The following is a 16,898-nucleotide window of genomic DNA, read 5'->3' as shown; positions in this document are numbered from 1 at the left end:
CTGCAGCATACTTGCGTGATGCGCCGTTGCTAAGATCATGTCCTAAATTTCACAGTCGCTTTGCAATTAAGTCCATCCAGCTTCCTTCATCCCAGTACAAATTTAAAACAAAACGTTACAATGATTTATTAAGAACATATTTAATTTCATGCCCTCTATTATTTCAGAAAACTAGAAGCAGTAATTATGACACAACTTGTATTTCCATCATCATCAACACTCCGTCTTTCATAGCTGAAAGTTGATGACCCATCACACAATCCTCTTGACAGTCTTTGTCTCCATTTTTCCCCGTCTTCTGCATCGCAAAGTAGTTGGCTTTATGTCTGGAGTGTGTTCTCCTTTATCTGGTCTATCCATCATCTCGGTGGTCTTCCCCGCAATTTTTTCCCTTTGACCTTGCCTAGGATGATTATATACTGGACAACCTGTTCTCCGCCCTGAGTTCTTGAAGTACTGATTTGTTGGTCCGTTCGTCCATCCCTGATATTTTGACCAACCTCCTATATGTTCATATCTCGAAAGCATCATTTCTTTTGCGGACCCCTTTACTTTTTGTCCATGCTTCAGGAAGGGCACAGATACGTGAGGGAGGGAGGGAGGGAGGGAGGGAGGGAGGGAGGGAGGGAGGGAGGGAGGGAGGGAGGCGGCGGCCCTGCCCCTAGCTCTCAAGGAAAAAAAATTGGACATTCAGGTCCTTTTCTTTAAAAAAAATTATATATATAGGGTGTTACAAAAAGGTACGGCCAAAGTTTTAGGAAAGATTCCTCACAAACAAATAAATAAAAGATGTTATGTGGACATGTGTTCGGAAACGCTTAATTTCCATGTTAGAGCTCATTTTAGTTTCGTCAGTATGTACTGCTCAATAGAGCACGTTATCATGATTTCATACGGGATACTCTACCTGTGCTGCTAGAACATGTGCCTTTACAAGTACGACACAACATGTGGTTCATGCACACGATGGAGCTCCTGCACATTTCAGTCGAAGTGTTCGTACGCTTCTCAAAAACAGATTCGGCGACCGATGGATTGGCAGAGGCGGACCAATTCCATGGCCTCCATGCTCTCCTGACCTCAACCCTCTTGACTTTCATTTATGGGGGCATTTGAAAGCTCTTGTCTACGCAACCCCGGTACCAAATGTAGAGACTCTCCGTGCTCGTATTGTGGACGGCTGTGATACAATACGCCATTCTCGAAGGCTGTATCAGTGCATCAGGGATTCCATGCAACGGAGGGTGGATGCATGTATCCTCGCTAACGGAGGACATTTTGAACATTTCCTGTAACAAAGTGTTTGAAGTCACGCTGGTACGTTCTGTTGCTGTGTGTTGCCATTCCATGATGTGATTTTAAGAGAAATAATAAAATGAGCTCTAGAATGGAGAGTAAGCGTTTCCGGACACATGTCCACATAACATAGTTTCTGTCTTTATGTGTGAGTAATGTTTCCTGGAAGTTTGGCCGTACCTTTTCGTAACACCCTATATATATACTCAGCATTACACAGGTTTCAACAAGGTCGGATCTGCCATTCGTCTTTCAAAATATTAAAAAATATTAAAAATACACCATACTGCCAGATCTACAGATCTAGCAGCACCCCCCACCCTCTCTCTCTCACCCCAAAGTTACAGTGTTAGCGCCATAAAGGGAGATTGGAAACACCAGAGATTTCAACACTTTCAATTTAGTATGTCTGGTTACGACTTGCTCTTTACAAATCACTGTCAGCTTCGAAGATGCATCCCTACCCCTAACAATTCTATGTCGTATTTTCTGTGTGAAGCTCAAATGGCTCTGGGCACTATGGGACTCAACATCTGAGGTCGCAAGTCCCCTAGACTTAGAATTACTTAAACCTAACTAACCTAAGGACATCACACACATCCATGCCCGAGGCAGGATTCCAACCTGCGGGCGTAGTAGCAACGCGGTTCCCAACTGAAGCGCCTTGAACCGCTCGGCCCCAACGGCACGCTCTGTGTGAAGCCACACTCTTCCTGAACCACAGAATCCACATAGACAAAAAGATCATCTTCTTCATATTATATTATGACAGTACATAAGTAGCTGGTAGTGACTCCCCTATCAGTTATAATCTTGTTTTTTTCGTATTACTTGTCAATCCAACTTTCTCGCTTTCTCTCTAAGTCTATCCAATAATTTTCTATTATAAATAAATATAGAATTTAGTAGAACAAGAAAGCTCCATTTTCCTCAGGTTTGAAAGAACTAATACCACTGTGCAAAGGTTAAATGTACTGAGAAAGATTAGCTACGCCATGACGCCTCAAGGAGTAGGAGACTGAAAGAATAGTGATAAATATGTTTCAAAAGTAGTGAGGAAGACAGTTATCAGAAACCTAAAACCACCACAGTTAGGGAACTGGTTGTTAGATCGTCTGAGACCTACAGATGCTACACAGTAACGTATTATTGCGAATGTATGTACGCTCCATCTAATTTTATTTTTTAAACTGGTTAAATTTACTTTCACTTCACTTTCAAACAAAAGGCTAAGTACACTGATCTCTACATTGACGAAATGTCTGGTGCCAATAACGAAGCGATATGGGATGTTCTGTACCGTGTCGTTTCCTGGCATGCCCGCACATTTCAATAAACAGACATCAGCGCGCTCACATAAACTGCAGTGAATCGAGCAACGGGTACCTTATTGTAACCTGCTTGCCTGTAACAATGCCAACCTTTCGCTCAGCAAATGTTTCAATCACAGCATCAAAGCATCAAAATCTACACTATGTGATCAAAAATATTCGGAGACCTGGCTGAAAATGACTTACAAGTTCGTAACGCCCTCCATCGGTAAATCTGGTGGTGGTGGTGTTTAGTGTTTAACGTCCCGTCGACAACGAGGTCATTAGAGACGGAGCGCAAGCTCGGGTTAGGGAAGGATTGGGAAGGAAATCGGCCGTGCCCTTTCAAAGGAACCATCCCGGCAGTTGCCTGAAACGATTTAGGGAAATCACGGAAAACCTAAATCAGGATGGCCGGAGACGGGAATGAACCGTCGTCCTCCAGAATGCGAGTCCAGTGTGCTAACCACTGCGTCACCTCGCTCGGTGGTAAATCTGGAATTCAATATGGTGTTGGCCCACCCTTAGCCTTGACGACAGCTTCCACTTTCGCAGGCATACGTTCAATCAGGTGCTGGAAGGTTTATTAGGGAATGGCAGACCATTTTTCACGGAGTGCTGCACTGAAGAGAGGTGTCGATGTCGGTGTTCCATAGTATTCACGTCAGGACTCTGTGCAGTCCAGTCCATTATAGGGATGTTATTGTCGTGTAACCACTGCGCCATAGGCCGTTCATTATGAAAAGGTGCCTGATCACGTTGAAAGATGCAATCGCTATCCCTGAATTCCTCAACAGTGGAAAGAAAGAAGGTGCTTCAAACATCAATGTTGGCCTGTGCTGTGAATAGTGCCGCGCAAAACAAGGAGTGCAAGCCCCATCCATGAAAAACACTACCTCACCATCACACCACCGCCTCCGAATATTACTGTTGGCACTACACGCGCTGGCAGATGCCGTTCACTGGGCATTCGCCGTACCCACACACTGCCATCGAATCGCCACAATTGTGTAACGTGATTCGTCACCGCACACAACGTTATTCCACCCTGAATTCACATCTGTCATTTCATTTCTAGTTTCACCATAAAATAATTTCCTCTTCTGTTTACATCTCCCGAAATTTAGATAGATATTACTTACACTGGCAACAACTTAAGCTTGAAGGAGAAGGTGTCCCAACATTCTCCCAAGTATTTTAAGTCATTCGATAAGCTGTCTAAGTGTCTTACCTGAAAATCAATGTTAGTATGCCGAGCTTGCAATAATTTGCTTATGCAGTCAAATGATACGACAACTGTAGCCAAATTGATGCCATGATTAAACACTTGAAAGACGTCACATAATCCATAACAAACCCGTATCACAGAAAGTGTTTCAGTTAACAAATTCAACTTATTGACAGTATCAACAGTTACCCACGTGAGCTGCAACTGGTCGTGCATCGTGAGCCCGAGCACTCCAACGGGAAGGACTTCCTATACACTGTTTAAGAATTTCCTATAGTTATGGGCTGCAACTGATAAGGTTGTGAAGCAGCTGAATCACTCCGAAAAAGTATCTGTTTCATGAATGTCTGCTGCAACAGGCAGAAGACGTGCTTTGTCGATGGCTGCACATTTTTCTAGCTTTTGACTGAGATAAGCGCACGCTGCAGTGTACCTCTTCGGCAAGTCAACAGAAACAGCTAAGTAAAAAATCCGTACAATCCGAACGTTTATGTACATGTAGAGGCTGACTTCGGAATTTTCCTTTATGTGCGACCGCGTGTGCAAGTTGTGTGTGCCGATTTGAAGTTCTAGATTGGCATATTTTACTGTTCTCGCCGTTTCTGCATACTGGTAACCTGTCACTAATTTTATCAATACGCGTTTGTAGTGTGATATATTGTGAAATTACGAATATTCGCAAGTGCCACCATGAACTCCTACGGTTATCGTCAATTGTAGGCTCAAAATTATTTGTACTCTTTTCAAATTTTTGGTAACAGTAGCCCTATTCTCGTTCAAAACAATCGTTCGGTAATTTCATTGTATAATTTCGTAAGAAACTGGTCATTTTCGAGAAGTTACCGGTAAGAGTATTTTTGAATAAGGTATTTCGTAGCAAGTAAGCTTTTTGATACGAAGTTACTGCCAAAGAATAGATCACCCCGAGTTTCATTGTATATCAACGCAAATAAGAGTGCACTGTCGAGAATTTTCAGAAGTTACTATTTTCCTGTTCATAATTTAATCTGTTGTAAATCGCCGTTGGCGATTCAGTAACTGCAGCAGATACTCTTAACATGTAGTGTTACATCTAGTCTTTCCGTAAAGAGGAACATATATTATCCACGTTTATTGTAAACTAGCCGTATTTTTTAATTTGCTAGTAACTATAATTAACCTCGAAAAGTTTAAGGAAATCCGTAATTTTTATCACAGGTTCTTCTATTGCCCTAATAGAAATCTCATTTTGTGTATTTGCTGCAATTTTTACACGGAATAAGTAAGTTCTTAGCTCGACAGATATCAAAGACAATCAGCAGGCTTAGTTTATAGTTATTTGTTCACTGTTCTGTAATACTTTGCACCAGACAAAATGCAGCGCCACGGTGAGTGCTATTCCCGTACATGAGAACATGTTCATAAGCAGACTATTGCCAAACGATTGGTAGCTACTGCAAATCAGTGTGTTGGAAGAGCTCCCAAGAGTCATGAAACTGTGTTGCCAGTACTAAAGGCTCCTGAAGTATTATTCTTTCCTGCTGATCCTGTTTCCTCTGCAGAAAGTACGGAATTTGTCATTAGTCGTCCATTTGACTGCGAGCAGTGCTTTAATGGTAGATCTAGGGGTCTTGTAATGTGGACTGGAACCAGGCTGTTATACCGATCCCCCTAACCAACAAGTTCTTGGTGCTGTGTTTGCGCGAAACTGAGCCAGTGGAACTCACATCACCAGTTTTCGGATAGCTTGTTTTGTCAGATGTCAAGATGAGACAAACGCAATAGGGCAGGGGTCTATCAATTGTCGGCAGTTCAAACATACGCCGAATATTGTAACCCTTAGTGAAACGACAAGGGACAGGAATGGACGCCATGTGCACTCTGTGTGTTTGCCTTGGGGCCTCATTCAGTTTGTTGAAGAGCCTATTCCGGCAGCCATTGAGGGAACATCAGCAAGCAATGCAAACTGTGGCGCACATTGAAATAAATGATGCCTGTCGTCTGGTCTTTGACGTTATACTTGGATCATTCCAGCGACCGGAGGAGAAGGTTGAGAAGACCAGCCTTGTGCACAGAGTCTCAACGAAGCTCACCATTTGCTGCATTGTCCCCAGAACTGAACCAGAGACTTCGGAAGTTCTGTGACAAGCTACGCAGATGTGCACTACAAATCACAGGCTGCTACTCCGGTAGCTGACTGTGTATGGGGTACGCACAAAGTTTTTTAATATATCAGGCGACTCTCCATCCAATCCAGACAACGATAGCTGTAGGAAACCCAGAAGTATCAGTGTAGATCGAAATAAATGCCTCCTACAGGTGAGAATATTAAGATCGTGAAAAGCAGTGAAGCTCAGATAATACTGGGGATATAAAGCTCGTTGGAACCTGAAATTAATATTAGTGAGATTTTGGGGGGAAATTTAACTGTATACCGAAAGCATAGGCTACTGGGAAATGGAGGCTGTGTATTTGTTGCAGTAGACGAGGAATTAAAATTCACCGAGATAGAAATTTGAGCTGCATGTATCTCACATGCAGCTCAAATTTCTATCTCGGTGAATTTTAGTTTGGGCAAGACTCAGTAACAAGGGTAGGCATAAATTGGTAACTGGGTCCTCCTATCGTCCACCAGGCTCATATCCTGATATAACCTAAAACTTTAGGAGGAAACTACATTTCGTTTATACCTAAGTTCCTCGACCATAGTGTAATAGCAGTGGAGACTTTAATCATCCAACGATCAAGCGGGAAAAGTACAGTTTTCTTAGTGGTGGGCGCGTCACAGGACGTCCCGTGAAACATTACTAATGCTTTCTCTGAAGACTACCAAGAACAGATAGTTGGGAACCCCACTGATGATGGAAATACATAGGATCTTATGGCAACAAATAGACGTGACCTCTTTGAGGATGTACACATCGAAACTGGTGTAAGTGATACTGATTTGGCTGTGGCAACATTGATTATAAAAGCACAAAGGGCAACTAAATCTAGAAGAAAGATATATAGGTTCACTAAACTGTATTAAAAAAATCAGTAGTGTCATAAACCAATAAGGAACGTTAAACTTTCAGCGCAAGGTAGCATGCAGAGGAACTTTGGCTCAAGATTAAAAGAACGATTGACCATGCACTGGACAGATATGTACGCAGTAGAACAGTTCATAACAGGAGGGACCCTCCACAGTATACAGTAAGAAACGTCTATAGAAATAGAGACTACTAAATAATATACGAAAAAGAAAGCACAGGACTGCAGATAAAGAGATGATGAAATTCTGGTCGTGTGTACAGACTGTTAGTGGCACCTAAGTTAAGCGTCCAGTCCCTAGCGAATGTGACAGGAACTGAAATTAATGGTAGCAAAGCAAAATCAGGTAAAAATGGGACGTGCCCTTTGCGATGGTTGGCAAATTATGAATGTGGATGTAGATAACAACTCTCAGGTGCAAGACTACAACAAGCATACAGAGAAAAATTTGCAAGAGGATTCCGCTGAAGAAAACGTGTGTAAGCACCTTTGTAAGATCCTCTAATATTACTTCCGTGATTACAAGTTTGTCCGCAAATTTCACTGATAGGAATCGAGTGTTTCGTAACTATTAGTTGATATTAAATGCGCAACAGCAACTCCAGTTTTGTGAATGCTTTTTACAAATTCCAAAGACCATTCCTTTATTTCATATTTATTAATTTCCTTATTGAAGAAAATTTAAACCACGGTGAAAGTTGTCTCTTCAACATAATCGAATCAGTAGTTGCATCAACAATAACTGAGTAGTATTTCTCATTTTCTCTCTGCACCGTGATGGCACACCTGACATAGGTAGAGCTAGAAATAAATTCTTTCTTGGTGTCACTTAAAGATATTCACTTTTAAACGATTTCTAGCATGTCCGTATCTGCCCTTGCTAATATGTTTTGCAGTAACTGGATCATAGCGACTCAAAAGCTCTAATATTTTGAGGAAATTTCCATTATTTGCATTTCCAATATTCTGAGATGAATCTCTGAAGGCCAAGCCTCTTCGACCAAGAAATAATGTCACACCATGTAACATCAGAGGTCCCATATAAGTTGACCGGTCTAGGGACGAACAAAAGAATAACATTACTTCTTTACTTCCCGAGTATCGGAATGGTCAATGTACCTCTTACGCGCGTCATTTCACTTCTTCATTTTTACGATTCTTCCAGGACAACTAAATACAAATAGATACATCAAATACATACATTTTATTATGCTCTATAATGCAACATATTTTCTGTGTATTTCATGTTAAATCACGTTGTGATGGAATCAGAAGTGCCTTATCTTTGAATGTTGTTGGCAGGCCTACGAAATTAAAACGACGACTCACAGTTGTTGCCGTGTACGTTTTTTGGGGACGTTTCGGCAGTATTTCCAACAACATTTAAAGAAAGCACATTTTCGACTCCATCACCAGGTGGTTTCAGCATACGCTGTCTAAAGAAAACATAGTGCATTCAAGATTGAACACGAAATAGAATTGTAGACAATTGACCTGTAAGAATAATGTAAGTGAAGAATTGAAGCAGGACCTAGACTGGCTTTGCTGGTGCTGGGGCAATGTTCTTTTATTTACTGTATTGTACAAAATTTATTTTACAATAGTATTCCGATATTTGCCGACTGAGCACTTTGGATCCGAACTCTTGAGACACTTTGGCCTCCCATGATGTTTGGTCCCAGGGGATTTTGTCCCCCTCCCTCCTCGTCGTCTGGACTGTTTACTAATAGCATATATTTATCTGCCCTACAATTCTCCATTCGACAACCCAGACCGAGAAATTTGGAGCCGAGATTGACACAGAATTGTCTAAATGTCTGATTTAGACCTTTTAATCAGTTCCAATCGAGAGGATCGTGATCAATTCTGGGTACGAAGCAGCAAAAACAGTCAACATGCTTCTACCATACAAACAATGCTAGCTGTCTTTACCAATTGAGCCAACCATCTAAAGTATGTTGTTCCATACGGTGCGGACACTGCTGGAAGCCCACACGGGGCAGGCGCAGGTTGGGTAGGCTACTCACAAAGTTCCCCTATTACACGCATTATGTGCATACACCACGTGGGCACTCTTGCCTGTGGGTTCTCAGTCAGTGGATTACGATTGCGTACCCAAAATCCATGCTGACTTCAGCTATAGTCTGTAAACAGTTACACGGGCGAAGTTCAATAGCCGCTGGCACGAACCTCCGCCAGATATTGGATGAGGCCTCTTAACAAACGCACATAGGCGTTGTTTCTGATCAACATACACACCCACTGTGTTTGTCTGGATTTGGCAGCAAAATTTATCACTGGCCCAACAGACGAGGTATCCAGTGTTCACTGACATGTATTATCGACATTAGGTACAACCTCGTACCTGTTGCTAAGGTGTAAAGGGACAACTGCACCACCAGTTACCACAGTCAACTGTCAGCTACAGATATAAAAACCCAACACTGCCAGCGAATCATCCTTGAGTGGGGGCAAACCGGTGAAATGATGTGCATCGGAAGATGAGAAACATCGGGGTTCCAGGGTGTCACAGTTTTTGTCACTGATGCCTCAAGTCACTGCAAATTAGGGCAGCAGTATTATGCCCGCCAAAAGTGGGCAATGCAGCTTCCAGCTGTTTTTGGACAGCAACCAATGTATCTTGTCTTCACACGCAACGCCGTTTCTACCCACTTTCCTCTATGTTAAACCATATAAAATTACACATGTGTGGAGGGAGAATGGAAGGGGAGGGGACGTACTAGTCACTAACAAAGAAACAGCAAGCAGAGAGTAACAAGAAATCAAATTACAGTTTATGGTGCCGAAGGTAGAGTAAGTTAGCAACCCCCTCTAAAAAAGATGCTGGCCCAGTCACCCGATAAGAATTCATCAAGAACATGTGGTTCATTTCACATGAGAGACCTCAGTCCAAATAGTACCCCTCATGATTACTTACAGGTCAATCCATAATAGTGGATGAGAATTTCCTCTCAAAACATTATACAATTTGTATACTTATATTATTTGACAACAGAAATAAAATTAGTCAGCTGCTAATTCTGGTATTTCGATTTCTCAAGTATCTGTACATGAACTAAATTATAAAATAATAAGCAATAAATATAAGAAACGTATTCGAAATCATGTCTAATACTGACCACCAGTGACAGTATCCAACGTGAACGCGTTGAAAGGCCATTGCGACACTCGATCCAGGACACACTGAAACAAACAAGGTAATATATTACATATAAACAATTTTGAGATAGAAAGAAATTTGGTGCATGTTCAATGAATTTATCGAAACAGTCAGAATGTAACAAACAGACATACTCACCGTCACTGATCCTCTCTGACCAGTATTGAGACACTGTGGATTACGTCATAATGTGTTCATCTATTCCTGTCCGTCCGTCCAACTATTAATTCATTTACTTATTCCTGCTCCCACCTGGATTTGAATGCCCATTCTACCTGCCATGCAAAACTCATGTTAAGTCTTGTTTCCTTCAACAATTTCCTCTTTCACCTAAGAAGATACGAATCTGTCGGTTTATAATTTGTCTCTGTCAGTTTTCTATGCGTGGTAAGTAATAATTTATTTACTTACAGTTTTATTTCTTTCTTGTTTATTTACACAGCTTTTTCGTTTCAGTTCATTGAACACTAGATTTGGACGTCTGTTCACAAATTTGCTAGTCAATGCTTTACTCTGTTCACAGGAAAACAGATTGTTCGTCACGATATATAACTGACTGATGTAAAAGTAATTGCGGTAGTATCCAAGGGAGTATTGGGGGCTGGTGCTATTTATAATATACGTAAATGATCTAGTGGATAATGTTGGAAGCTCCAAGGGGATGTTTGCAGATAACGCAGTTGACTACAGAAAAGTTGGAACTCCAGAAGGCTGTAGTAACCTGCAGGAAAATGTATAGGAACTCGCACCTGAGCTGAATGTAAACACATGGAACACATTATCCATAAACAGATGAAGATATTCATTACTATTTGGTTACACTATTGGCAATAAATCATTCGAAACAATAACAACTGTGGAATTATGTCGACTCCCAATAATTCAAAGTTCAAGGGACCTTAAAAAAGTTTGAATAGCTGAGAGTTCGATTCAACAAAGCTTTGTCTGTTCAATGTGGAATCATTAGATATCAAAATAAAAATATACAGTCCAAAAGCGTTAAAAAGGAAATCATTGATCTAGTTGTCTAATGACAGAATTAGCAAGAATCGACTACCTAGATGTAACTACATGGAGCAATGGAAAGTGGAATACCGCATAAAACAAATTGTAGAAAAAGAACAATCAGTGATGGGATACTCTGGACGAGTTTTGAGCAAATGTAATTCATTCACCAAAGAAATTGCTTGAAACAAACAATTGTTCAACTCTTTCTTTAATATTGCACTGATTTTCGGGATCATCGCCAGATTGGATTAATAAAAGAGATAAAGAAGATACAATGAAGAGTGATGAATTTCATATCATATTTGTTGGTTTAAAGGAGTGGGGAAGGGGGAAGGGACCAAACTATGATGTCAGCGGTCCCTTGTTCCCGGTAAAATAATCACATAAGGGAAAGAAGAAAAGAAAGGAGACGTGCAACACAGTAACAGGAGAAAGGAAGAACCAGAAGAACGTCAACAAGGACAACCAACACTACGATGGACAAAACAGGAAAAGAAAACCACAGGTAGAAGCAAGAAACAGATATATTGGTTGGGTGTGGGATTGAAGGGACCGGACTGCTAAGGTCATCGGTCCCTTGTTCCACGATAAAATCACACGAAATAAAAACTGTCAGTCGTTAAAAACGGAGAACTGAGACAAGGGACGACACAATACAAGAAAGACAGACAAAGACCAGACAAACGGAACCAAAATCACACCGAGTGTGAAGGTGGTTGGCCGACCATGAAAATAAGGAAAAGCCAACCACCAAATGACATTAAAACCCACAGTTTAAAACCACAGGCCAAAGGCCCAAGTCAATACAGGAAATAAAAGGACAAACACTCAAATCATACGATAAAAACCCCCTGCCCGAATAAAACTCAACACGAGGTCCGCCATAGCAACGTCATCACATAAAAGGGCAGGGAGGGTATCAGGCAGCGCAAACGTCTGCCTGAGTCCTGTTAAAAGCGGGCAGTCCACCAAAATGTGGACCACCGTCAGAGCTGCCCCGCAGCGACATAGCGGTGGGTCCTCCCGGCGCAACAAATGGCCGTGCGTCAGCCACGTGTGGCCAACGCGCAGCCGGCAGACGACGACAGAGTCCTTCCGAGAGGCCCGCATGGAGGAGCGCCACACACCGGTCGTCTCCTTCACCGCCCGAAGTTTGTTGGGCGTGGGTAGGGTGCGCCACTCGTCACCCCAGGCACCAAGCACTTTCTGGCGCAAAAGCGACAGGAGATCACACTCCATAAGGCCGAGTTCCAGAGCCGGTGAACTCACTGCCTGTTTAGCCAGCGTGTCAACCCGCTCATTGCCCGGGATGCCGACATGACCTGGGGTCCAAACAAAGACCAGGGAGCGCCGCAACGGGCAAGAGCATGGAGCGACTCGTGGATGGCCATCACCAGACGGGAACGAGGTCAGCACTGGTCAAGAGCTCGTAAACCACTCAGGGAGTCACTACAGATGACAAAGGACTCACCTGAGCGGGAGCGGATATACTCTAGGGCGCGATAGATGGCAACCAACTCGGCAGTGTATACACTGTTCCCGGGTGCCAGCGACCGTTGCTCACAATGATCCTCTAGAGTAAGAGCGTAACCAGTGCGACCAGAGACCATCGAACCGTCGGTATAGGCCACGGCAGATCCGGGAAACTCGGCAAGGAGAGAAACAAAGCGGCGGCGGACGGCCGGAGGAGGGACCGAGTCTTTCGGACCCTGTGCCAAATCCAGCCGAATGCATGGTCGGCGCACACACCAAGGGGGCAGACGGAGATTGGCCCGGAAAACAGGCGGGAGAGGAAAAAACTCAATCCCACACAGTAGAGCCCGGATGCGAACCGCGATCGTACACCCTGACCGGGCCGCCTGTCTGGAAGATGGACGATCGAGTGTGGGAACAGGAGACGGTAGTTGGGATGCCCTGGCAAGCTACAAACGTGGGCAGCATAAGCGGCCAGAAGTCGGTCGCGCCGGATCCGCAATGGAGGAACACCAGCCTCCACAAGTAAGCTGTCAACAGGGCTTGTCCGAAATGCTCCTGTGGCGAGTCGGATCCCGCAGTGATGGATGGGATCCAGCAATTGCAACGCTGATGGCGATGCCGAACCATAAGCCACACACCCATAATCAAGGCGGGTCTGGATCAGCGCTTGATACAGCCGGAGAAGGGTGGACCGATCGGCACCCCATCCGGTGTGGCTAAGGCAACGGAGAGCGTTTAAATGCCGCCAGCATGTTTGTTTAAGCTCCCTAATATGAGGCAGCCAAGTCAACCGGGCATCAAATACCAGTCCCAAGAACCGATGCGTCTCTACCACAGCAAGAGGTTCACCGTCAAGGTAAAGGCATGGCTCAGGGTGAACCGTGCGACGCCGGCAGAAATGCATAACGCAGGTCTTAGCGGCCGAAAACTGGAAGCCGTGCGCTACAGCCCACGACTGTGCCTTGCGGATAGCGCCCTGCAGCTGGCGCTCAGCAACTGCAATGCCAGCGGAGCTGTAGTAGAGGCAGAAGTCGTCTGCATACAACGAAGCTGCGACGGACGATCCCACCGCCTCAGCGAGCCCATTGACCGCAATTAAAAACAGGGAGACACTGAGGACAGACCCCTGTGGGACCCTGTTCTCCTGGACCCGGGAGGAACTATGGGACGCAGCAACTTGCACGCGGAAGGAACGAGACGACAGAAAATTCTGAATAAAAATCGGGAGCGGGCCCCTAGGACCCCACCCATGAAGTGTGGCCAGGATGTGATATCGCCAAGTCGTATCGTATGCCTTCCGCATGTCGAAGAAAACGGTAACCAGATGTTGGCGGCGTGCAAAGGCTGTACGGACGGCAGACTCTAGGGAGACCGGCAGAGCGGCCTTTACGGAACCCACCCTGAGACGGAGCCAGAAGGTCTCGAGACTCGAGGAGCCAACTCAACCTCCGGCTCACCATACGTTCTAGCAACTTGCAAAGAACGTTGGTGAGGCTTATGGGGCGGTAGCTGTCCACCTCCAGCGGGTTCTTGCCAGGTTTCAACACGGGGAGGACGATGCTTTCTCGCCATTGAGACGGGAACACACCCTCAACCCAGATGCGGTTGAAAACATCTAGGAGGTGTCGCTGGCAATTCACAGAGAGGTGTTTCAGCATCTGGCTGTGGATGCGGTCTGGCCCAGGAGCCGTATCAGGGCAAGCAGATAGTGCACTCTGGAATTCCCAGTCGCTGAAAGGAGCATTGTACGACTCCGCGTGGCGCGTGTGAAAGGAAAGCCTCCAACTTTCCAACCGCTCTTTCCGGGAGCGGAAGGCCAGTGGGTAATTCGTAGATGCGGAACACTGAGCAAAATGCGCTGCTAACCGGTCCGCAATCGTGTCGGAGTCAGTACACACCACTCCATTCAGCGAAAGCCCAGGGACAGAGACAGGCGGCCGATAGCCATGGAGTCGCCTAATCTTAGCCCAAACCTGCGATGCAGAGGTACGGACGCCAATGGTGGAAACATACCGTTCCCAGCACTCCTGCTTCCGTTGGCGAATAAGGCGTCGGGCACGGGCACGGAGCTGTTTAAAAACGATGAGGTTCTCCAAGGACGGGTGCCGCTTATGGCGTTGAAGAGCCCGCCGGCGATCTCTAATCGCCTCTGCGATCTCGGGCGCCCACCAAGGCACAGTCCTCCGCCGAGGGGACCCGGATGAACAGGGAATCGCAGAAACGATGCCGGTGGTGACCGACTGAACCACCGCATCAATGGTGTCAGGGGAAGGAGGTGCGATAATGGCGAGAGAGGAGAACAAGCCCCAATCAGCCTTATTCAGAGCCCATCTGGAGGGGCGTTCAGAAGAGTGACGCTGTGGTAGTGACAGAAAGATGGGGAAATGGTCACTACCACATAAGTCGTCATGGACACTCCAGTGGATGGATGGTGAAAGTCCGGGGCTGCAGATAGAAAGGCCGATGGCCGAAAATGTGCCATGGACTACGCTAAAATGTGTCGGCTCTCCCGTGTTTAAGAGGCAGAGGTCAAGCTGCGAGAGAAGAGTCTCGACATCTCTACCCCGGCCAGTAATCGCGGCGCTACCCCACAGGGGGTTATGGGCGTTAAAGTCGCCCAGTAACACAAAAGGAGGAGGCAGTTGTGCTATCAATGCAGCCAACACATGACGCGAGACATCAGCATCTGGCGGAAGATACAAACTGCAGACAGTAATAGGCTGAGGCGTCCACATCCTTACAGCGACAGCCTCTAAAGGTGTGTGAAGAGGTACACATTCGCTGTAGACAGAGGTAAGGATGTAGACGCAGACTCCACCAGATACCCTCTCATAAGCTGCCCGGTTCTTGTAATAACCCCGATACCCACGTAGGGCAGGGGTCCGCATTGCCGGAAACCAAGTTTCCTGTAGGGCAATGCAGAGGAAAGGGTGACTGCTGATGAGTTGGCGAAGCTCAGCAAGGTGGTGGAAAAAAGCGCTGCAGTTCCACTGGAGTATCGCTTTTTCCATGTCCGAAAAAGGCGTGAAGGGGCCGAGGAAGCAGATCACGCCACTGGGTCACCTGCTGCCACCGATGGAGGACCAGTACAATCTGCTTCCATGGTGTCTGAGGGTCTGGCGAGATCCAGGTCCTCAGCGGACGCCCGGATCTCCACCTTATCCTCGGACGCAGAGCCTGTAGGGAGCAGTGGGGTGGATGCCACCGCGTGGTCCTTGGCCTTAGAGGTCTTCTTCTTCGTCTTGTCTCTGGTCCTTGGGTTTCATTGGCTGGGAGGGCTCCAGCGAGTCAGTCTCCGGGACGGTAGAGGAGCGGGAAGCCCTGCGACCAGCCGCTGGTCTGCTTTTCTCCCATTGGCTGACGTCACCCTTCCCAGAGGCGGAAACCTGGGAAGGAAGGGACCCAAGGGACCCTTTCTGTGCTATTCGAGCCGGGGAAGTTTGAGGCTTCCCCAGCTTAGAAGTGGGGACTGATGTCCCCGATGGTTGGGGGGTTGCTGCTCCTGAGGCAGGTAGTGCAGGAGCAGCAGGGAGTGAAGTGCCCCCCACCATCAAGGGGGCAGGTGTAGCATTCCGGCTCTGAGAGGTGGCAGTCTGAGGGAGAGCTAATGGGGCCATAACAGTAGTAGCCGCGGCGTAAGAGGCAGTCATTCGAACAGGATGGAGGCGTTCGAACTTCTGCCTGGCCTCAGTGTATGTCAGGCGGTCCAGGGTCTTATACTCCATGATTGTGCGCTCTTTCTGGAAGATCCTGCAGTCCGGCGAGCAAGGCGAGTGGTGCTCTCCGCAGTTTACACAAATGGGAGGCGGAGCACATGGAGTATTGGGATGTGATGGGCGTCCACAATCTCGACATGTGAGGCTGGAAGTACAGCACTTAAAGCACCGCATCGGGAGAGGGATATATGGCTTGATGTCACAACGATAGACCATCGCCTTGACCTTCTCAGGTAAAGTATCACCCTCGAAGGCCAAGATGAAGGCACCGGTGGCAACTTGCTTATCCCTTGGACCACGATGTACGCGCCGGACGAAGTGAACACCTCGCCGCTCTAAATTGGCGCGAAGCTCGTCATCGGACTGCAATAGAAGGTCCCGATGGAATATTATGCCCTGGACCATATTAAGACTCTTATGGGGCGTGATTGTAACCGGAACATCCCCCAGCTTGTTACAATCGAGTAACCGGCGGGACTGGGCGGAGGACGCCGATTTGATCAAAACCGAGCCCAGCGCATTTTGGACAAGCCCTCCACCTCCCCGAACTTGTCCTCTAAGTGCTCGACGAAGAACTGAGGCTTCATGGATGTAAAGGATTCACCATCAGCTCTCGTACACACCAGGTAGTGGGGCGAGTATGGTTCGCTGGCATCCTTAGTCTTTCGTTC

At 46.0% G+C, this 16,898-nt stretch overlaps 1 protein-coding gene across 7 annotated transcripts in view; it reads right to left on the bottom strand.

The window, feature by feature from the left end:
• The window catches only part of LOC126365762 (uncharacterized), a 1,228,930-nt gene that overhangs the window by 229,977 nt on the left and 982,055 nt on the right, over nucleotides 1–16,898 (bottom strand). For all 7 annotated transcript variants that reach the window (XM_050008264.1, XM_050008265.1, XM_050008267.1 and 4 more), the window contains one exon: nucleotides 9,987–10,050. In XM_050008264.1, the coding sequence (XP_049864221.1) occupies nucleotides 9,987–10,050 (64 nt within the window). The remainder of the gene's footprint in view (nucleotides 1–9,986; nucleotides 10,051–16,898) is intronic.

Source organism: Schistocerca gregaria, chromosome 4 (assembly GCF_023897955.1).
Source record: "Schistocerca gregaria isolate iqSchGreg1 chromosome 4, iqSchGreg1.2, whole genome shotgun sequence".
Taxonomy (NCBI): Eukaryota; Metazoa; Arthropoda; class Insecta; order Orthoptera; family Acrididae; genus Schistocerca; species Schistocerca gregaria.
The sequence above is the reverse complement of the archived record's forward strand: the minus strand, read 5'-3'. Positions and strand labels throughout refer to the sequence as shown.